Genomic DNA, 24955 nt, shown 5'->3' with positions numbered 1-24955 from the left:
TCAAGTCTATGCTAAGTATCAGTAATGGAGCCCTTAGAATTACCGAGTATTTGATCAGTGTACAGTGTTCATTTTTTCATAGTTGCAGAATTTAATCCCATGCTTCATTGGAATGCAGCTACTGTGGTCAAAATACTCGATTCAAAAAGTATCGAGTATCGTATTTCAAAAGTATCGATATGATAAAGTATCGTATCGAAATTTGGCTCCCTAGCAAACAATACGTGTACTAATTATAAACGTGGTATTATCTAAAACTAGTGTATGTAACTGTAGACTTAAACAAGGACAATGAATAATTCAAGATTTATCGCACGACAATCCATGGGTTACAGCAGTTTGCTAACGTTTGTCATTCTTTTGATAGCATGGATAGCGGGATTCTCAGCGCGTTTATTTGCTGTAATACGATTTGAATCTATTATTCATGAGTTTGATCCTTGGTTTAACTATCGTGCAACTGCTTTTATGGTGCAGAATGGATTCTATAAGTTCTTAAATTGGTTTGATGAACGCGCCTGGTATCCTCTCGGTAGAATAGTTGGTGGAACGGTATATCCTGGCCTTATGATAACGTCGGGTGGTATACACTATATGCTGCACTCTCTGAATATTCCTCTGCATATACGTGATATATGCGTGTTCTTAGCACCTGTGTTTAGTGGATTAACCGCAGTTTCCACCTATTTACTTACAAGTGAGTTATGGTCCCGTGGAGCAGGCTTATTTGCAGCAAGTTTCATTGCAATTGTGCCGGGATATATAAGCCGGTCAGTAGCAGGTTCTTATGATAATGAAGGAATTGCGATCTTTGCATTGCAGTTTACATATTTCTTATGGGTTCGCTCAGTTAAAACTGGATCCGTATTTTGGTCAGCAACAACCGCGCTATCGTATTTTTATATGGTATCTGCTTGGGGCGGATATGTTTTCATTTTAAACCTAATTCCTCTACACGTTTTTGTATTATTGGTTATTGGACGATACTCGCCAAGGATTTTTACAAGTTATACCACGTTCTACATTCTTGGGTTATTGCTATCAATGCAGATTCCTTTTGTTGGTTTTCAACCGGTACGAACAAGTGAACACATGGCAGCTTTAGGTGTGTTCGTCTTGTTACTTATCATAGCAGTTTTACGACATTCGCAAACTTTACTTTCGGCAGGTGAATTTCGAAAGATATTTATATTTGGTTGTATTATAGCAGCTGCATTTGTATTTATTGCCGTATTTGCTTTAACACTGTTGGGAGTAATAGCACCTTGGAGTGGCCGCTTTTACTCGCTTTGGGATACAGGATATGCTAAAATACACATCCCAATAATTGCTTCTGTATCTGAACATCAGCCGACAACGTGGTTCTCGTTTTTCTTCGATTTACACGTTCTTGTATGCGCATTTCCTGTTGGCATTTGGTACTGCATAAAACATGTTAATGACGAGAGAATTTTCGTTGTATTGTATGCTATTAGTGCTGTTTATTTCGCTGGTGTCATGGTGCGTTTAATGCTGACTCTTACTCCGGTTGTTTGTATTTTGGCGGGAATAGCATTTTCAAGTCTATTAGAAGTGTTTCTTAAAGAAAATAGCGTTTCAGCATCCGGACACGAAGAAAAGATGTCAACTGCGGAGGATCAAGGTGACAATGGTGGTGAAAAAAAGAACTTCTATGATAAAGTAAGAAAAACTTGTATTTAAAAAAAATTTTGGAAAATATCGTTACTCAAATATAGAGTTTGCAATTCACGCGTATTCACGTCTAGATTATGAATCCTAAAGCTGAAGTTAACTTTTTTTTTATCCGTTTATGAGTTATCTGCGAAAAACTTCAATTGGCACGTTTTTTCCGGCAAAATTACGTTACGGTAGGCACATGAATCAACTCAATTCCGATATTTGGTATATTAATGTCATCTGATATACACGAATTAATGAAAAAATAACATTGGTAAAAGTCTAGTTATTATTTATTTATTATTACGGCGTTTTAAGCCTAAAACTTAGATTATTACAAATTTTTAAATACCTTTTAATAATAATCGGATTTCTAGCGTTTGGGGTGTCGGAATGCATGAGATTCCGATCAGTACGGGAACTGGTGGTCCCAACGGGCAAGTCTTGGAGTCATATCATTGGGAGGTTGGAAGGACGTGTTCTCAATCCTGGCCTACTCCAAGACGTATGATTACCCAGTTTTATTATTTATGCTGTCGGAATGCATTTGATTCCGGTCAACACAAAAGCCAGCAGCTCAGCAGAATAAGCCACTGTTGTTGTTGTTGTTGTAGTTGTAGTAGCAATGCTCGCCCCACCTATTAGCCGCGACCGATCACAAATTGTCATCAATATCCTCTAACGGGAGTCCAAGGAAACTTGCCGTTTCAACAGGGGTGGACCATAAGGAAAGGGGTGTTAGAGGCGTTGGTTCCACATTACAATTAAAGAGATGGTTGGTGTCATGTGGGGACACATTGCAAGCGGGGCATACATTTTGTATGTCGGGGTTGATTCTGGATAGGTAAGAGTTTAACCTGTTACAGTATCCAGAACGAAGTTGAGCAAGAGCGACACGCGTTTCCCTGGGGAGTATGCGTTCCTCTTCCGCGAGTTCTGGATATTTTTCTTCAAGTACTGGATTCACCGGGCAATTTCCGACATAAAGGTCCGACGCCTGTCTATGGAGTTCACCAAGGACCTGCTTGTATTTTTTCGCTTCATACGGCTGGGTTCTCAGGTGCCGTATTTCCTCAAAATGTTTACGGAGATGATTCCTTAGGCCCCTAGGCGGTGATGGTTCGTCAATCAGATGTCTGTTGGGATGCCCATGTTTCTGGGTATTCAACAGAAACTGTTTGGTCAGCATCTCATTTCTCTCCCTGATGGGGAGTATTCTCGCCTCATTATGCAGATGGTGTTCTGGGGACATAAGAAGACAGCCCGTGGCGATTCTGAGAGCAGTATTTTGGCAGGCCTGTAGTTTCTTCCAGTGGGTAGTTTTTAGGCTTGGCGACCATATGGGTGACGCGTAGCACGTAATCGGCTGGGTAATTGCTTTGTATGTGGTCATGAGCGTTTCTTTATCTTTTCCCCAGGTACTGCCAGCAAGGGATTTGAGGATTTTATTACGGCTCTGAATTCTCGGAACAATTGCGGTTGCGTGCGCACCAAAATGTAGATCCTGATCAAACGTCACACCCAAGAGTTTGGGGTGTAGGACAGTCGGTAGCGTAGTGCCATCGACGTGGATGTTCAATATGGTCGACATTTGAGGCGTCGCGAGGCGAAAAAAAGGAGAGATCAGGGAGATAGCCGTTTATTTTATTGCATAGCTCATCGATCTCTGGGCCTGGGCCTGTGGCCATTATTGTGCAGTCATCGGCGTAGGAAACGATTGTGACTCCTTCCGGTGGTGAAGGTATATCTAAGCTACCTTAGAAATTAAACAAAAGTGGGGATAGGAAACCACCCTGTGGCACCCTTTGTTTAATTCTCTTTGGTTTTGATGTTTCGTTTCTGAATTGCACCGATGCCTGCCGACCACCCAGATAATTTGCGGTCCACCTTTTAAGACATGGGGTAAGGGTAGACCCTTCCAGGTCTTGCAGTAATGAGCCATGGTTGACCGTATCAAAGGCTTTTGATAGGTCTAACGCTACGAGTACTGTTCTATGGTGGGGGTATTGATTCAAACCGCAATTTATGTGGGTGCTAATGACATTTAGCGCGGAGGTAGTGCTATGGAGTTTTCTGAAGCAATGCTGATGAGGGGTTAGCTGCAAATGTGCTTGGAAATAAGGGAGCAAAATGGCTTCAAGCGTCTTTGCCACTGGCGATAGAAGAGATATCGGACGATATGACTCACCTACGTTAGCTGGTTTCCCAGGCTTTATTAGCGGGACCACCTTGGCCATTTTCCATTTCTCGGGTATGGCAATGGTGGAGAGAGACAGGTTGAAGTATAACCCCCTCTCATCGGACGGTTGGAAAGGACGTGTTTACAATCCTCCCTGTACCAGCCCCTATGTAAACACAATTAATTACAATACATCATTGTTGCGGGAATATACGTGATTCACATGAACACTCCAACTGTTTGTCTGGGACTATATTTTCAGGAATTCTTTCCTAATTTGATTGCGAGCAATATATGTATTTGACCTGATGCATAAGGTTCCTCTGTGTCTATTTGGATTGCCGTGTACGCTCAATACAGATACAAAATATTTTATCTTATTGGAAGGGTTTTGCAATATTCTAATAAACTTTTTTTGAAGGTGTTTAGGTTTTCACAATTTTTAACATGATTAGGTAGTTCATTAAAACATTTCAGGCCTTTGTAAGATATATTTTGCTTGTCCATTTCTGTTTTGAGAAGAGGTAATCTAAAATGATTATTTTCCCTGATTATGTAAGAATGGGTTTCATTCACATAAACAAGTTTTTCACTTAGGTAGGCTGGTAATTTACCATGCTTGATATAAAATACAAATTTCATACTATGGTAAAATATCAACTGTTTCACGCTCAGCCAGTTTAGTGCATCAAGCATACTCTTTATGGAAGTGTCGTACCTCACTTTCAATATAAACCTCATAGCTTTGTTTTGCATAATTTGTAACCTGTCTACTTGTGTTTCATTGGCAATAAAGAATATTGTAGGGCAATATAAGAAGTGCGGTTCTATGATGGATCTATAAACTTTCAACTTATATTTCTTACTAATAAGTTTACACGATCTCTTCCAAAATCCAATTTTTTTGCCCATTTTGGCAACAATATAATCAATATGATCTGTAAACCTCAGTTTATTGTCAATCAGGATCCCTAAGTACTTAAATATTTTGACATCCTCAATGCTCGTATTCATTATTTTTAGATCAAAATTAAGTGATTCTCTATTGGACGTCCTAGATAAAACCATGAGCATAGTTTTGTTAACGTTAAGCTTGAGTTTATTAGTGCAAAGCCATCTATACAATGAGTCCAAATCTTCTTGCATTTTGCTCCTTGCTATTGAAATGTCCTTTTCATTTACTTCAAGTAGCGCATCATCTGCAAACAACCTGACTTTACTATATTTCAGTGCTGATGATATGTCGTTTATGTAAATGTTGAACAGGATTGGTGCTAATACCGACCCTTGTGGTAAACCTATGTCCACTTGTGCCTCGGATGAGACTACCGACTCGATGGTTGTTCTTTGTTTCCGGTCTGATAAGAAGCTTCTAAACCACTGCAATTCATTTTCCCTAATACCAATTTTTTGTAGTTTATCGAGCATTACATTCCTATCAATTGTTTCGAACGCTCTTTTCAGGTCAATGAAAACTGCTACTATATGTTTTTTTAGGCTCAGCTCTTCTTTCCAGCTAGATATGACGTAATTTAACGCCGTCTCGCAAGAGTGCGTTTCTCGGAAACCGGATTGTTCCTTTATAAGGATTTTATTATTTTCTAAGTAATTAAGCAGTTGATTTTTTATTACAATTTCCAGAATTTTTTCTATGTTCGGCAATGTATTTATCGGCCTTAGTTCTTCTGCCATTATTGAATCTTTTACTTTCCTAATTGGTACTATTGTCGAAATTTTCCACATGTCTGGCACTATTCCAGTAGTCATGGATTTGTTTATAGCGGTTGCATAGAAGAAACCCATGTACGATACCGAATCTTTAATTACGCCTTCTGAAATTAATTTTTCCCCCCAGTTTTATTTTTGGACCTTTTTGCTATACGTATAACATCCTCAACCGTAATTTCTTCGAATTTGAGGGGTCGACTGCTGATACGCTGCCAAAAAATATCGAGAGAGGTGTCAATCGACGCGTCTTGACATCAGTATTAATAATCCGCAGGCGGAAAATAAAAATTTTAACTCCTTCAAAAGATATAAACGAAAAACCGAAAAATTACCCGCTGGTCCTTCCGAAACCGGGGGTGGTATCCATAGTATTTTTGGGCAGAATACCTTTGCACCACATGATAATTTTAAATTTTGTTTGTAAATATCTCCGAAACGAAATAAAATTTTGATTTTCACTTTCGGATTCGTGATCCTGGGATCAAACCTCGCCTGATAATTTTGGACGAGTTTTAGCAGCTCATTTCATTTATTTATTACGGCAAAAAAGCCTAATTCAATACTTTACAATATTCGTAAAGCTTTGCTTTAAAAGCTACGATTTCATTACAACTTTTTATATCTATAGGCAGTTCATTGAAACTTTTTAGACCTTTATAAAAAATATTTTGCTGATCTATTTCAGTTCTGAATAAAGGCAGTTTGAAATTATGTTTATTCCTTGTATTAATGTTATGTGCTTGCTTAACTAATACTACGTTTTTACTTAGATATTCAGGTACATTTTCACTTTTAATTTTAAATGTAAACTTCATAGCGTAAAAAAAAATCCTTTGCTTGACACTTAACCAGTTCAAAGTTCTCAGCATAGAGATACTCGAGGGTTTTTAAGAATAAATCTCATAAATCTGTTTTGCATCTTTTGAAGTTTATCTATTTCTTTGTCTGGCACAATGAATAGAATAGATGGGCAGTATACAAAGTGCGGTTCTATAATGGACTTATATATAATTATTGTGTACTTTTTTTTAAATATATTTGGATGTTCTCTGCATAACCGCAATTTTTTCGCAACTTTCTCGACTGTGTAGTTTATATGTTCTTCAAACTTATTTTGTTATCAATTATAATTCCCAAATATTTTATTCTCTCAACTTTTTGTATACTTTCATCATTTATTTTTAAACCAATTATATCCTCCTCATTAACGTTCCTCCTTGTTATTATCATAAATTTCGTTTTATTTATATTAAGTTTCAGTCTATTTCCGCACAACCATTTATACAGGATATTCAGTTCATGTTGTATTTTAGAAAGTGCAGAATTAATATTATTAATCATTGTTAATGCATCATCAGCGAATAGTTTAATTTCACAAATTCAATAGTGTTAACTAACTATATCATTAATATAAATTAAGAACAGTATCGGTGCCAAAACTGAGCCTTGTGGTAACCCTATGGGCACTTCCAATTCATCAGACATCACGGTATTTATAACCGTTTTCTGTCTCCTCTGCTTCAAATAGCTGCGAAACCAGTCAAGTTCTATACCAGTTATACCTATACGTTGCATTTTTTTTATTTAAGATCTCCCTATCCACTGTTTCGAAAGCTCTTTTGAGGTCAAGGAAGACTGAAACAACCACTTTTTTTTATTATTTAACTCTTCTTTCCAGTCATGTATCACTGTCTCACAAGAATGTTTCTTTCTAAGGCCTGACTGTATCTGGGCTAGTATATTATTATCTTCAAGGTATTTCACTAACTGGTTCTTAACATAAGCTTCAAGTATTTTACAATCACTAGGCAGGGTGTTTATGGGTCTAAGTTCTTCAGGTTTTACTGTCTTTTTAACTTTTTCCACTGGTATCACCGTTGACGTTTTCCACTTTTCTGGTACAACACCCTCTTCTAGGCTGTTATTGATTATTTGTGCGTAGAAATATCCTGTATACGATATGCAGTCTTTAAGTACTCTATCAGATAAAAGTTTTCTGTGGCCTATTTTATATTTGAACTCTTTCAGAATATTAATAACTTCATCTGTTGTTATTTTGGCAAACTTTAATCTAGAATTGACTTGTACATCACTTAGTGCTACACGGCAAGGTTCTATGATGTTATTAATTATTGTGAGCTAAAGTAAAGAATTACCCCAACTTCAACTGCAAATATCTCCGGAGAGATACAATTTTTCTTTTCCGCCTTCGGGTTATTGTTGTCGAGGTTAATACGCGTCTCTTGGAAAAAGACTCAGAACCACTTTTCGTGGATTCTCAAGAGATTTCTGACGGTGTTTTCACAGCGAAATGTATAGTTGATACTAGTAATCCGATCATTAAAGTAAAAACACCACAAATAGCGTAAAATACGTAAACAACGGCAACATTCAAACCGAAAAACTTTCTAATTATCACGTTTATAAAATCAATAAACCAGTAAAACAAGATAGTCGTATTAAAGAACTTAAAAGCATTTTAGAAAAACAAATACCTAATTATGCTGAAAATAAGCTTATTAACGTATGTTTATAATATTCCGATATTTTTACGCTAGCCAATGATAAAATGACAATAAACAATTTGTATGAACAAAAACTAAGACTAAACAATAACGACGCCAGTATACATTAAAAATTACCGCCTACCGTACTCTCAGCGCGAAGAAATAAGTAAACAGGTTAAAAAATTGGTGGAAAACGGTCTGATCGAAAATAGTTGTTCGAATTACAACAGTCCCTTGATTTTGGTACCGAAAAAATACCTAAATGGCCAAAAATCGTATAGAATGTGCGTTGACTTTAGGGCTCTAAATAAAAAGTTAATTGCCGATAAATTTCCTTTGGCACGTGTAGACGATATCTTGGATAACCTTGGGCGTGCGAAATTCTTTTCTACTTTAGATCTTTTTTCGGGTTTTCACCAAATTCCACTTCACAAAGATTTGAGAGATTTAACATCGTTTAGTACAGATCGCGGAGCTTTCCGTTGAAAAGTCTTACCGTTTGGTCTAAACGTTGCTCCTAATTCCTTTTCAAGAATGATGTCAATAGCATTTTCCGGTATTTCACCCAACCAAGTATTTATGTATGTAGACGACGTTATAGTCATTGGATGCAGTGAAGCGCACCATTTAAAAAATTTAGAAAAAGTTTTCGAGACATACAGGAAGTTTAATTTACGGCTTAATCCTACAAATATTTTTCCAATACAAATTTTAAAATTTAAAAATCTTTTAAACACATTGTAGTTTTCAATTCTAGTATCATCTCTTTATAAATAAGTTACTATAACCACCAATTTGATTCTTTTCTTTAAATACTTTAGTGTATCATAATTAACTTTTCCTATAAATACCAAACATCAACATCACCTATGTAGCTACTATTACTATTTTTCAAACAAAATGTATTATTATTAAAACATTTCAAAACACAAAAAAAAAATGATGAAAAAGAGCAAAACACAAATACATTTTTAAAAATTTTCTACTCATTTCAAAATAATATGGGTCACAGTGGGACAAAACCAAACTTAAAATTTAATTTAATACATTCGGTCTTATAAATTTTCTTTTTCTACTTTTTACCATTCGGCAATTTCAACTGTTCTAATCACAACTTCAAAAATATGCAAAATTCAATTCCGCTGATTCTAAATACAATTTATAAATAAAAACTTCTAATAATTGTAAACTTTCACAAAACATTAATTGGTTTAATTTTCATTGTTTGGAACATTTTTTTTTGGTTTTTTCCCAACTCACCCATATACCTATGTACGTTTTCAAGCGTAACAATTTATTTTGCCTACACAAATATGAGATTTATATTTTTTTTTGGGAAATGCGGTGCGTTCGTAAACAAACATACATAAATTTTTTGCATAAAGCGATGGTTCCGTAAATAACCAAAGCGATTTTTTTTGCGTAAACGGTGGATCCGTGAAAAACCAATGAAATTTTTTTAATCCAGGTGCTTCCGAGGACATTTATATTATAAGTTTGAGGAGATGCGGTGCGCCCGTATCTATAAAAATAATACCATACTATTTTGATAAAAACGGTGCGTCCGTAATAGCAATATATTTGACATTTTTGCTTAAAGCGGTGCGTCCGCTATCAACAGCCAAATCTTTTCTTCCGAAATAAAATATTTTCCATTGAAATCAAATTAAATTAAATTATTCAGTCTTTCATTAAACTGCCGGATAAATCTTTCAATTTCATACCAACATACAATTCAATCTAAATTTCTGTTAAATTTTCGTAACAAATTCTATAAGTTCGACTTTAAATCAGTCTAAATATTTCTTCTTTATGTTCTACTACATATGTTTCTTAGAAACAAGAAAGTAGTTCCCAAAATTTCATAGCAATACTCAGATTCCGAAACTTCAGATTCCAATTCTAAAAATTTTAGTTCCGAAAGTTTCGATTACGAAAATCTTGATTTTAAAAGCCCAGTTTCAGAAGGCTCAACCACATATTCGCCCAGTACAATCAAAAACCTTGTTGTTAGACTTTCTTTGTCCGGAGAATTTCACGGATTTGAGGAATTTGGAAGGAATTGCCCGAAACACATATTTCAACTCCTCCTAATTCCGATACAAATATGGCAACTCCTGAGGAAAAAAGAACGTTTATCGGCATGTGTGCTGGTATTATGCGTGAAAATTATAGCGGTGAGCCCCTGGGTCTTGACTCTTTCATTAATAAAATTGAGTTAATCGAAGAATTTGTCGACGGAAATTTAACTGGCACTTGTATTTCATTTATTAAATCCAAACTCGATGGTAAAGCTCGAGAAGCAATACCAACTCAAATACTTTCAGTTAATGACAAAAATAGCGCTACGTAACCGTATAAAACCCAACAACTCCAAATTTGTGGCCGGAAAAATTGCAGCTTTGCAAGTTAATAATAATAATTACACCGATTTCGCAAAACGCGTCGAGGAATTGTCTGATTCTTTAGAGCATTCGCTCATTATCGAAGGGATTACTCAGGCTAAAGCCCATGAAATGGCCATCGAGCAAACAGTTAACGTTTGCCGATTGAACGCAAAAACCAGTTTAGTCAAATCAATCCTCGCTTCAACCAATTTCTCTGACTCCAAGGACGTAGTAGCTAAATTGAAATAAAAGAACGCCAAGTTTTAGCATTTAGGGCTCGGAACAATAACAATTTCATAAATTTTCAAAGTAATAACCCAGGTAGAAATTTCCAAAATCAAAGTCGTAACTTTAACAATTATAGACAAAATCGACCGTCTTTCAGTAACAGTAACTATGGCAACAACTCCAATCGCGGCAATCAAAAGTATAATTTCCGTTCCGGCGGCGGAAATCGGTATCAGTCTAATAATAATAATAATAATAGCAGCAATAGTCGTACTAGCAATAATAACGGTTCTAAAACTTCCAATAATAGAGGTAGAAATGCAAGTGTCCGGGCTATAAACAGGGAAGCCCCTCAGGAGCGAACAATGAGGGAGGACGAGACAAATTACTAACTGATTCATCTAACAGTTTTTCTTCTAAAAACATTTATTGTCTTTACTTAAATTATTCTGATTTTATACAATTAAATATTACTGGCTCAAACAAATTTTGTACATTTTTAGTCGACCCACAAGTCGACATTTCATTAATTAAAATTTCTTCTCTCAATAAAAATTCGTCAATTAATATCAATGATACAATTAATATTACTGGAGTAGCTACAGATACATTAGGTACTTTTACAACTAACTGACACTTTTCAAATTTTTATATCAAACATACGTTGCACGTGGTAGACAATGATTTCAACATTCCATCAGATGGAATACTTGGTAAGGATTTCTTAAAATCAAATAAATGCGATATCAGCTATGCAACAAATTTCATTTCCTTCTGGATAGGCAATGACAAGATCGCACTTCCCTCCCATCCTTCACGGAACGGAAGGCGATACATGTGTTATACCAACTCGTTGCGAAGTTTATAGAATTTTCGCTTTGGAAAAAGACTCAGAACCGCTTTTCGTGGATTCTCAAGAGATTTCTGACGGTGTTTTCACAGCGAAATGTATAGTTGATACTAGTAATCCGATCATTAAAGTAATAAACACCACAAATAGCGTAAAATACGTAAACAACGGCAACATTCAAACCGAAAAACTAATTATCTAATTATCACGTTTATAAAATCAATAAACCAGTAAAACAAGATAGTCGTATTAAAGAACTTAAAAGCATTTTAGAAAAACAAATTCCTAATTATGCTGAAAATAAGCTTATTAACGTATGTTTATAATATTCCGATAGTTTTACGCTCGACAATGATAAAATGACAATAAACAATTTTTATGAACAAAAACTAAGACTAAGATCGCGGAGCTTTCCGTTGAAAAGTCTTACCGTTTGGTCTAAACGTTGCTCCTAATTCCTTTTCAAGAATGATGTCAATAGCATTTTCCGGTATTTCACCCAACCAAGTATTTATGTATGTAGACGACGTTATAGTCATTGGATGCAGTGAAGCGCACCATTTAAAAAATTTAGAAAAAGTTTTCGAGACATACAGGAAGTTTAATTTACGGCTTAATCCTATCAAATGCAATTTTCTTCGATCTGAGGTAACATTGTTAGGGCATAAATGCTCAGCTAACGGTCTATTACCTAACGATTCGATAATAGAAGCGATAAAAAAATATTCTAAACCCCGTGACAAAGATGCAGTTAGAAGATTCGTTGCATTTGCCAACTACTATAGGAGGTTTATACCAGATTTCGCTACTTTAGCAGCACCATTAAACCGTTTGAGCCGAAAAAATGTAGAATTTAACTGGGATACTTCATGTGAATTAGCTTTAGAAAAACTTAAGCGCACCCTAATGTCACCAAAACTATTGCAATATCTAGACTTCACTAAGGGATTTTTAATAGCAGTAGATGCTTCAAAGAATGGTTGCGGCGCGATACTTAGTCAAAATCACAATGGTAACGATTTACCAATTTGTTTCGCTTCAAAAGCATTTAGCAAATCAGAACAAAATAAAGCAATTATAGAACTAGAACTTTTGGCAATATACTTCGCAATTAAACAGTTTCGACCATACGTCTATGGTACACATTTCAAAGTTAGATCAGAGCATCGGCCGTTAGTTTATTTATTCAGCATGAAAGATCCTTCCTCCAAATTATCGAGAATACGTTTAGAACTCTCTGAGTATAATTTCATAATCGAATACATAAAAGGTAAATCAAGTGTAGGCGCTGACGCCATATCACGTATGACAATAGATGAACTAAAAATGTCGACAAAAAATATATTGGCAGTACAAACAAGATCTATGACAAAACAAAAAGAGGAAACACAATTACAGTACGATGTCCAACAACTACAAACAGAAACATTACAAGTTTACGATAAATACGCCTATAATTTTTTCAAAAAGAATCCCGAGGGCAAAATCAAATATTAATTATGATAGAAATGGTAAAATTAAAAATATACAAATATGCGCTCATTTAAAACATAAAAAGCTCGCGTTACTTAATTTTGCGGTTGCTAACAAAATAGCGAATCTAGATGAGTGTTTAAGTGACTTAAACTATGAACATTTTTCGTTCGTTTGTTTCATTAGCCATTGAGTGTGCTTGTATTTCTCAACTGGTTAGTGCAATATTCTAAAGACATAGTATAAATTTTTTATCCCAAAGCGGGGGTTTTTCAAAGCAAACCAAGGTGGCTCAACCCGCAGCCAATACATTCGAGCCCCCAGTGCTCGCCCCCAATGAATAAATACAAGGTGTAACAGGTGCATAGCGACCTTCCTCTCTAAAAATAATAACATAACATACAGTCCACAAAAATAACAAATGATATAATAATATAATAACAAAAAAAAACTTCGCCCGTCGAATCACCAAAGCTTAGACAATGAGCTACTTTTGAGGTTGGAACGAAAGGCCGGTAATCACTATATTAAGAAAATAGAATGGCAAAAGGATGATAAAATTTTTCATCACTTTAGTATTACAAAATTTAAAGATACCGGGAATAAGATTTTAAAACATTTAACTATTATATTAACAGAACCAGTTGAGACAGTAACTGACGAAGGCAAGAAACTTAAACTCATGCAAATTTACCACAATGATCCGATATCAGGCGGACATTTCGGAAACAAGAAATTATACGCGAAAATACGCACTAAATACTACTGAAAAAATATAACACGCGATATTGCCAAATTTATTAAGAATTGCGAAATATGCCTATTAAACAAAGTAAAACTAAAAATTAAAGAAAATATGGTGCTCATACCAACTCCTTGCAAGCCTTTTGAAATTGTCGTTACAGACACGAATGCCTGAATCAAACAATGGGAATAAGTTCGCTATTACCATGATGTGCGATTTAACCAAATAGCTAGTCTTAACCTATGGCATAATGAAATCAATAAAGTCCGATTTAGGGACAGAATTTAAAAATGAAATTTTCTCGGAATTGACCAAGCTTTTAAAAATCGATCACAATTTTTCTACACCCTACCATCACGAAACCGTTGGTACCATTGAAAGAAACCATCAAGTATTTAATGAGTACTTACGAGCTTACCTTAATGATAATTTTCCTGAGTGGGATGTCAATATAAAATACATTACATTTCTGCATAATACAACCCCATATAAGGGTTTTTATATCAAATTTACACCATTTGAGTTAGTATTCGGTAGAAAAGCTACTTTGCCAAATGAGTTAACAAAAGAAAAAATTGATCCAATTTACAACATTGAAAATTATGCTAGCGAAGTAAAATACAGAATGCAAAAATCTCAATTTTAGCAAAAGAACTTATTGAAAAACAAACAAAGAAATAAGAAAATGTACGAGATACACGCACAGTAAATGTAAATAAAAATGATATGGTACTTGTTACGGTCTGCTGCTACGGTCTACGGCTACGACCCACTTGGGAGCGTGTTCACGGGAACACACCTAGCGATGTGGAAAGGGTTGCGATGAAAAATATCGAAAAAGAAGGGAACAGACAGACCGGCCATCACTAGAAGACGGGAGAAAAAGAAAAAAAAAACCACCACGAGTTTCCGAGAAAGGAAAAAGTCCTTTTTCCTTTTTGCTGGCGGTCTGAAGCGGTAGAGCACACAACCCTCGTGACCAAAAAGTGGTCAAGTGAAAAATTACAGGATACTTAAGTGCATCCACATATAGTTGGTGGAACTGACGAGCGCGTTCTCAAATACAGATAGTTCACCATCAAAATTTGGGCGGTTTATAGCAATCGTAAAACACTCCTCTACATATGTTCATCGTATTTTCGGAATTCCTCAAAGCCGTGCTTATATACATAGCCAAATTTTGAAAGGCTAAGGAGCTACATACGGGAAGTTTACATTTTAACGTTTTAACCCGAAAATTGTCTCCGAAATGAGTGAATTCAATTAAAAACGAAGTAAGCTAGCCGGTGGCCACGTTGAGACCGTTTTAACCTACTCTCAGGACGTGCTAAATTCCCGAACATCGTGAATACTAATAAATAGTAATTGGAAGGCATCGGCGTTGCCTTCTCCGCGTATGCGAGGAGCGCGGGAATGTTGGAATATTCCCAACGATTGCCACGTAATATACACGGTTCCTCAACTTAGCAATAGTGGTGTTGGCTTAGCGGTGTCATTTCCATCCACACCAACTGCAATAGCACCAACCATATCCAGTGACCCCGGCACCGTCATATGCCAAGACGCCAGACGTACCACTCCTAGAGTGACATATCAACAAACACAGCGCCATTCACCACAGCAACATATTAATGATACACAACAATTGCAACAATTACAATTGCAGCAACAAACGCAAAACCATCATCTAAACGAGCTGAGCAAATATTGGGTGGTGTCCAATGGCCAAGCATTGCCCTATAACATTCTACCTAATGGCACGATAATCACACCTCATTAACGCCAGCCAGCAACATCTGAGCAACATACGCACACTCAGCAGCAGCAGGTTCAGCAGCAGCAACAGCAACAACAACAGTACCAACACCAACTACAACAACAACGTTTGAAACTGGGTGAGTCCGTTCCAACTCGGTGAAATTGTATTATGTATCTATGTGAAGTGATAAAATTCGTCACTTACAGATTATCGTTTCAAATTTTTGTAATTCATTCCAAGCACGCTTAATGAATCTAAAGACCCCTTTCTGTAACTCGATTCGAACGTACGGTATATGCATTCGGACACTTTGGTGCTCTTAACTCTGTTGACCCGTCGGATAAGTGCAATGTAAAACCCGTTCTGCAATCTTGCGAATAAGAACCATTGTTCTGTAAAGCTTGTGAAAGGTCAATACAGTCAAGAAATAGAAAACCAAAATTATGAAAGTGTGAGTTCTGCAGATAATTTTATTCCAGTCGAGTTACAGAATAGTGTCACTAGTATATATATAATACCTTACATATTTGAATGTGTCACTCGGAACCATAAATTTTTTTATACTTACCTGCGAAAGCCATGTAAATGGGTAATGCATTACACATTAGCGACATAGGCCTTTCTGCGAGAGTTATAACCTAGATGCAACAGGGGTTGGGGAGCGATGTCCTTTTGAACCCGGAACAATAAACTCGTTTCAGACGTTTTTTTTTTTTTGTATTTTCAAATAACGTCGCGAATGAACCCTTGCACAAAAAAAAAAAAAGGAAGAAGAGGAAGAATTCCCCAAATTAAATGAAATACATAAAAATGAATTTAATGTAATTGCACTAGTAATTAAAAACCAAAAGATATTTAGTACATTCAAAATATTTTCTACACTATATACGAAACCACTAGGCTGTAAGACATATAAGGAGTTGAATCCGAATAATTGTATGCGATGTAAATGTAATTCGGAATAAACGTAAACTCTAGCATCACATGTGAAACTTAGAAATTCTCGATAGAATCCTAAAAATTTAATGCATAAGTTATTAATTAGTATGAATTGTCAATAAATCTAAATTGTAAATGGGAATGCTGAGGTCTCCTTTCTTTTAGAGGGCACCTAAGGTATACAGGTAAGGGGCCACCGAAATTTTAGGTGCGTCGGTGGCCATGGTTATTTGAGGGTGGGATAAAGCACCGGGCGTCGCAACACCACCCGCGGCGCCCCCTATGTATATTCGGCCCTTTTCTTTTTTTTATTTTTAATTTTTCCAGCCTTTTTGTTATTGGTTGGTTTTTCAGCGGTTTTTTTTTGAATTTGATTTTCAGCGTTAGTAACCGGCCATGTCCGGTTCGGTAGTATTTTTTTTGCGTCAGTTTTTTTTTGAATTTGAATTTAAAATTTTGGAATGTTAACGGTCTGTCCGTGACATCCGGTTCAGCCGGATGTTGTTTTATTTTGTATTGATAAGCGTTTTGAGTCGGTCTCTGCGCTTCTGCCAGGTTTTTTTGAATTTGACAGCTGCTCGTTTTGATAGGCATGATAGGAACATTTTTCTGCTTATGGCGCAGGAACAGTAAGGTTGGCAAGGACCCGCCCCAGCCGACAATGACTAGCCACTGTGCACCAACACATCATGCCGACCGCCTTCCTTACTGCTCCGTTGTAGATGCGTAACCATAACAGATGGCGCCCAACGCGGTTTGGTGCCCGAGGCGCTGTCGCGCTGGTCATTTTGGTCAACTTGTGAAGTTGACCATCCCATCAGTCCGAGGTGTGCAGCCGCAGGAGCAGCCACCTGCGTTGCGGTGGGATGGTTGGACGGATCAAGTTGTCCAAAATGATCATCGATGACAGTTGCTGAGGGCGCCATAACAGATGGCGCCCAACGTGGCGCCTGAGGCGCTGGCCGCGGGGGTCAGTCGGGTCAACCTGTGAGGTTGACCATCCCACCAGTCCGAGTGCGCAGCCACAGAGCTGCCACCTACGTTGCGGTGGGATGGTTAGACGGATCAGGTTGTCCGGGCTGGTCATCGGGGGCAGTGGCCGAAGGAGCCACGGACTTTACGTCAAGTCTCCGGATTTTTTTTTTCCACCCGATGAGGCAGTGCTAAACGCACTTGATTTTTTTTTGTAAGTGGGATTTTAGTTACCGGAAGTTGTCCGTTAGTCGGCTTTGGTAATAATATGTCCGCTAATTGGGTTTTTTTTTGTAATGTTAAATTTTTTCCTTTTATTTGCCGAATTTTGTGTCGTCAGTGTGAGTGCGTGTATGTATGTGGAAAAAGAACCCCGGCTCATCCCACGCCCCAGGTGGTAGTTTAGAATACCACCTGGACTGTGGAGGGTTGAGCTGGGATTCAGAGTGGCACTCCTTCCTGTCCCACCAGACTGGGGGAGCGGTTCCGAAACCGCTCCACCCATTGCGGCGGAGGCAGGAGGGGTGCCCAGTAAAAATAAACGGGAGGCCTCAACACCCCCAACCAGTCCCAGGGGCAAGCCCCTGGAGACTGCCCCTGCGTTGCGGCTGGGCGTGTTGAGACCAACCCGTGTGTGTCCTGGAGTGACCCTAGTGGCCTCAGGCCAGTCTCGTAGGGGGACCTTAAGACCCCCTCGCACTGCGGTTGGGAGCACTAGGGCCAAGTATGAATGTGTTTGTAGTAAATTTTTTCTCAACCTGTAGCCCAAGTGCCTTCTGGGAATGGGATGTCAGCGTTCCCATTACAATTGCTACCAAGTTTTCTCAACTCCTCGCGTAATTTTTATATGCACATTTTTTTTTTCTCAAGGCATCGCCTAAAATATAAGGTAAAAGGGGGAATTCTGATTTTTTTTTGTTGACCCCTAACTGCGCTACGCGGCAAAAGTTTTTTTAACTACTACGTAACGAGCTACATTTTTTTTATATAATTATTTTTGATTATGTCACGCGAGCAATCGTTCGGCCAACCGGGGCGAAATACTCCGTTCGGGAGTGCGGGAGGGTTCCGGGGAAACCAAAACCGGGTCGGTAATAGGGGGGCTACCTCCAAGGCCAAGCGTCCTTTGGTGGTGCATACCCCAGTAGGGGGGCAATACGGAAATCCCGCGGGGACTCATATAGGCTCGGGCCCGAACGACGACCGCGACAAACTGGACATACCAGTAAGCACCAGCAATTTAAATGCATCGCTGCTAAACACACACAACATCTCGGGGATAATGACCAATGTGTCGAACTATGCACCAGATGGAGCGGGTGCCTTACCACCAAATCAAGAGGTTGGAAATTTTGGGGACGCTACCAGCGATCAGGCGAACCTCCTAGGAATGCAGGACGAAGCCACTCGTGGAGGCTCGTGGGTGGACGTGCTACACCAACTGTTCCAGGCTTCGCAGGAGGAAATGCGGAGAGAGATGGGCTCAATTAGAGCCAACATGGCCCAGCTCAACGCCGCTCTCGAATCCACGCAGCAAGCACACCAGCAACACAGGAACGCAAGCAGGATGGACCGTAACCCATTGCCATCGGTAGTACCGCCAATGTACCCGACTCCAAGCAGCATAACAGTAAAACCGCAGGAGTGGAAAATCGCATTCGACGGCACTGGGAGTGTAAGCGATTTCCTCTTCAAATTAAACACCTTGTGTGAGCGCACACAATGCCCTGACGAACAAATAATGGCCAGTTTCCATCTATTCCTTTCGGGACGAGCCGAAGAATGGTACTGGCTGTTCACAAAACAAAACCCAAATGCGACATATGCCTTTTTGTGCTACTCCTTAAAAAGAGAGTTTGGCACCTTGAAAACGGACCACGAGATCATGATGGAGATCTCCATGCGCAAGCAAAAGGCAAGTGAGTGTTATGACGTGTTTCACGCGGACATAATCTCCTTGAACGCGCGCTTAAGGGAGCCGATGTCAGAGCTTCTACTGATTGACATAATAAAAAGGAACGTCAACAGTAGCCTTAAGCTAATGCTTTTTAATGCGGACGTAAGGAACCTCCATGATCTGCGCGATGTAGCACGCCGAGGTGAACAAGTGCTGAAAGAGAGCAAGCTGCTGGGAGCCAATTACTCAGGACGGCATGTAAGCGAGGCACGCGTGACAACCCCGGACATGAAGATGGAAGGCGAGGACGGCGAGATAGATCCCCAGATAGAGGCGCTGGAATATAGACGCAGCAGAAGACCGGACTACTCAGGAATCCAGTGCTGGAATTGCCAGGGAATGGGGCACTCCTATATATATTGCGAGGAACCCATAAAAAGTCCTTTTTGTTTTAAATGTGGGTATAAGGGTGTATTCACTCCTAAATGCCCTAGGGACCATCGCAGGCAGGGAAACCAGTACCCGAGCGAGAAGATGGGGGAACCTCGTTCGGCTTCATAGCTCCCACATCAGCCAGTGCTCGAGGCGTCGTCCCGTGCGCTGAACCAGAGGGCGAATCTCTGCATGGAGGTGGTGAGCTTCCGAGGTGCAGTAGTACCCTGGCAGAAGAGCCCTCAAAAGTAATAATAACTTACCCTGACAGTACAGACAGTTCTGAAGCCGAGAGTCAAACGTCTTCATCCGCGATGAGCGAGCCGATTAGAATTCTGCGACGCCAGCATAGGGATGTCGCTTGCCAGACGCAACTTTCACCAGACCTAGAAGAAAGGGAACTTAGGTACGAACACATAAGACATACCATTTTTGAACACTACCCGGTATCGGAAAATATTTTGAAATGTAGGAAGAGATACCACAGGAGAGTACAGGAGCGTAGACTGCTGCAAGCCACCACGTTAACGCTTACAGAGGACGAAAGGCCTTTAGTAAAGGCTAGAATTAAAAATAGTTTTCTTGTAGGGTTGTTAGACTCGGGAGCCAACGTCTCCATCTTAGGGAAAAATGGAGTAGAATTCCTAGAGGATAACGGCTTCGAATATCAGCCCTTACATGCGTTCGTATATACCGCGGGCGGCAACAAGCAAAAAATTTTAGGCTCAGTATCCCTACCGGTCACTTTTAAAAATATCACAAAGATTATTCGTTTTTACCTTGTTCCCTCGTTGCTCCAAGAAGCATACTTCGGGGTCGATTTTTGGAGAGCATTTGCGTTAGCTCCCGAAATATTCCCGAGCGTAGAGTGCTTAGAGACTAGGCTTGAAAAGGAAGAGGAACTTAACCTCCATGAATTGTCACCAGAACAGAAATCAGAATTGCGAAAAGTCATCGAGACGTTTCCTTCGTACGAGAAGTTAGGCCTAGGGCAAACTAAATTAGTGGAGCATCACATCGACACCGGTGATGCTGTGCCTATAAAAAGCAAGCATTTTCCTCTTTCGCCGCCGAGGCAAGCCGAAGCTTTTAGAGAACTAGACAGGTTACTACAGTTAGGAGTTATAGAAGAATCCAACTCCCCGTGGTGTAGTCCTGTAGTACTGGTCCGGAAACCAGGCAAAGTCAGGCTGTGCATAGATTCGAGAAAGGTCAACGCGGTGACTAAGAAGGATTCGTACCCCCTGCCTCATATCAACGGCTTATTGAGCAGACTGAAAGATACGCATTTTATTAGTGGCATTGATCTGAAAGACGCGTTCTTCCAGATCAAATTGACAGAGTCCTCGAAGGAAAAAACAGCATTCGCAGTTCCGGGGAGGCCTCTGTACCACTTCAAGGTGATGCCATTTGGTCTGTGCAATGGACCGCAGACTATGAGTAGGCTGATGGACAAGGCGATCCCTTCGCGTCTGCGAGAGAACGTCTTTGTCTACCTGGACGATCTGATGGTATGTAGCACTAATTTTGAGGATCATCTAAAATTGCTAGCGGAAGTGGCGAACTGTTTGAGAGATGCAGGTCTGACAATAAATGTGGAAAAAAGTAAATTTTGTCAGAAGGAAATACGCTACTTAGGGTATTTGATAGGCAGCGGGTGCCTGAAAGTGGATCCGGGAAAAGTAGAAGCAATACAAAACTTCCCGATCCCTAAATCCCCTCGGCAAGTGCGTAGGTTTGTGGGCATGGCGAATTGGTACCGGGCATTTATTACCAATTTTGCTGACTTGGCAGGTCCCTTAACCGACTGTCTCCGCAAGTCAGCAGGCCCGTTTAAACTCACTCCTGAAGCTATAGAGGCGTTCGAAAAACTAAAAGTAGCTTTGAGTTCCGCCCCTGTTTTGGCCCAACCAGACTTTTCAAGGGAATTCGTGATACAATGTGACGCTTCCAAAATAGGTGTTGGCGGAGTATTGTTTCAGGTCGATGATGATGGCGCTGAGCATCCAATCGCATTCGTGTCGAAAAAGCTGAATAATGCTCAACGCAATTATACAGTAACCGAGCTGGAATGTCTTGCAGCCATAATTAGCGTGAAGCGTTTCCGACCCTATGTCGAAGGATTACCTTTTCGGATTATTACGGACCACTCCAGTCTCAAGTGGTTGATGACACAAAAGGACTTGAGCGGGAGGTTGGCGAGATGGTCACTCTTACTGCAAAGATACGATTTTAGAATGGAACATCGTAAGGGCACCCTGAATGTAGTACCAGACGCGCTGTCGCGTTTTGACGTTGACGAGTTAACTTTCACTACCACACCCGGAGAAATAGACTTAGTCTCTCCCGAATTCGCCAGCAAGGAGTATTTAGACTTAATTCGGACCGTCACCGAAAACGAGGAATCACTTCCGGATTTACGAGTGGTGGACGGTGTAATTTTCAAAAGAGTTAAGTTTCGTAAGGGGATGGAAGGGGAAGAAGACTCGCTGTGGCGTTTATGGTTGCCAAAAGGGTTGACTGAGGAAGCAGTGAGATTAGCACATGACGCTAACCGGAGTTACCATGGCGGATGGCTGAAAACCTTAGAACGTGTTAGGCAGAAGTACTTCTGGCCGCAGCAGACTAAGGACGTCAGGGACTACGTCCAGCGTTGTGACACCTGCAAAACGGTAAAACCCACCAATCAGCAGTCGAGACCACCTATAGGGAGTACCTTTGAATCCGAAAGGCCATTTCAGCGGTTGTATTGCGACTTTCTAGGGCCGTATCCGAGATCTAAGCGGCGAAATCAATTTCTTTTCATAGTACTAGACCATTTTTCAAAATACGTTTGGCTAAAGCCCATGCAGAGAGCTACCACTGTTAACGTTATAAATTACTTCGCTTCAGAAATTTTTCCGGCTGTAGGGGTCCCTGAGTTTATTCACAGTGACAATGGTAAACAGTTTATCTCTAAGGAAATGAACCAATTTTTTGCAAACTACGGGGTGACGCACGTGAGGACGGGGCTATATTCTCCCCAAGCGAACGCATCCGAACGCGTCAACAGAGAAATTGTTTCTAAGATTAGGATTTTCCTGAAGGATAAACCTGACCACACTAATTGGGATAAGCATATACCCGAAATTTTATCAGTTTTGAGAAGTGATTTTCATACAGCGATTCAGTGTTCTCCGTACTTTGCATTATATGGCCAAAACATGGTCCAACATGCCTCAACGTACAACATTCTAGGGAAACTCGGCAGCCTTCGGGAAGACCAAGTTACGGTAGTAAGCCGAGCTGACAAGTTGACTAATATTCGCGAGCAGATCCGTAGAAATTTAGATCAGGCCAAGGATAGGGGAGTAACCACCTATAACAAGCGCTCTAGACACGTCAACTATAAGGAAGGTCAGGAAGTTTTTCGGAGAAACTTTGCCTTAAGTAATTTTAAACAGGGCATTAATGCCAAATTCCTACCCAAATACCTGAAGTGTCGCGTGCTTCGAAAAATAGGCAACGCATTGTATGATCTCGAGGACCTAAACGGGAAATTGATAGGTCGCTTTCACGCGTCGGACATTCGCCCGCAATGAACTAGAAAACGTTTCTTTTGCCAATTTACAATTTGATTTTTTTTTATACACCCACCAATTGGACCTTTTTTTTTGTCTGGGCGTTTTGGCGGTCGGGGACATCTCGCCCAGTATTCTCCCCGAGCACTGACCTCATAGGTTGTTCACGCGCGTACTCACCGAGGACCGTGAACACCCTGGCAGTCCCGCTTAGGTCGGACTAGCCTTTCGGAGTTTGGACGAGTTCTCCATATCAAAATGTCTATTTTTTTTTGTCTTGCCTTTTGTGGGGGCGATAACCACTAAAACCTTTCGGAGTTTTGACGAGTTCTCCATAACAAATGTCTAATTGCCGCAAAGCCCTTATAACTAGGAAACAGAAATTATTCCCAACTTGACTTAATTTTTTTGACAGACCTATGTTGCCCGGCTAGCTCCGTAGTAGGACTTTGAGACTCTTATCTCAGGGGTGAGTCGTGCCCCACGTTGCTTGTCATCGGAGATCCCTGGCAATAGCTTCCCACAGATGATCCGGTTCCCTGTTCGCTTCATCGTCAGGTCTTCAAAGCGAAGCAGGTTTGTTACGGTCTGCTGCTACGGTCTACGGCTACGACCCACTTGGGAGCGTGTTCACGGGAACACACCTAGCGATGTGGAAAGGGTTGCGATGAAAAATATCGAAAAAGAAGGGAACAGACAGACCGGCCATCACTAGAAGACGGGAGAAAAAGAAAAAAAAAACCACCACGAGTTTCCGAGAAAGGAAAAAGTCCTTTTTCCTTTTTGCTGGCGGTCTGAAGCGGTAGAGCACACAACCCTCGTGACCAAAAAGTGGTCAAGTGAAAAATTACAGGATACTTAAGTGCATCCACATATAGTTGGTGGAACTGACGAGCGCGTTCTCAAATACAGATAGTTCACCATCAAAATTTGGGCGGTTTATAGCAATCGTAAAACACTCCTCTACATATGTTCATCGTATTTTCGGAATTCCTCAAAGCCGTGCTTATATACATAGCCAAATTTTGAAAGGCTAAGGAGCTACATACGGGAAGTTTACATTTTAACGTTTTAACCCGAAAATTGTCTCCGAAATGAGTGAATTCAATTAAAAACGAAGTAAGCTAGCCGGTGGCCACGTTGAGACCGTTTTAACCTACTCTCAGGACGTGCTAAATTCCCGAACATCGTGAATACTAATAAATAGTAATTGGAAGGCATCGGCGTTGCCTTCTCCGCGTATGCGAGGAGCGCGGGAATGTTGGAATATTCCCAACGATTGCCACGTAATATACACGGTTCCTCAACTTAGCAATAGTGGTGTTGGCTTAGCGGTGTCATTTCCATCCACACCAACTGCAATAGCACCAACCATATCCAGTGACCCCGGCACCGTCATATGCCAAGACGCCAGACGTACCACTCCTAGAGTGACATATCAACAAACACAGCGCCATTCACCACAGCAACATATTAATGATACACAACAATTGCAACAATTACAATTGCAACAACAAACGCAAAACCATCATCTAAACGAGCTGAGCAAATATTGGGTGGTGTCCAATGGCCAAGCATTGCCCTATAACATTCTACCTAATGGCACGATAATCACACCTCAT

The 24955-nt window shown here is 39.8% G+C and overlaps 1 protein-coding gene across 1 annotated transcript in view; it reads left to right on the top strand.

Moving 5' to 3' along the window:
* Positions 1-196: 196 nt before the first annotated feature.
* The window catches only part of Stt3B (catalytic subunit 3B of the oligosaccharyltransferase complex), a 276121-nt gene continuing 251362 nt past the window's right edge, over positions 197-24955 (top strand). The window contains exon 1 of the mRNA XM_067760123.1: positions 197-1680. Within this exon, the coding sequence (XP_067616224.1) occupies positions 292-1680 (1389 nt within the window). The 5' untranslated portion in view covers positions 197-291. The remainder of the gene's footprint in view (positions 1681-24955) is intronic.

This window comes from Eurosta solidaginis, chromosome 1 (genome assembly GCF_040869045.1).
Source record: "Eurosta solidaginis isolate ZX-2024a chromosome 1, ASM4086904v1, whole genome shotgun sequence".
Taxonomy (NCBI): Eukaryota; Metazoa; Arthropoda; class Insecta; order Diptera; family Tephritidae; genus Eurosta; species Eurosta solidaginis.
The sequence above is the reverse complement of the archived record's forward strand: the minus strand, read 5'-3'. Positions and strand labels throughout refer to the sequence as shown.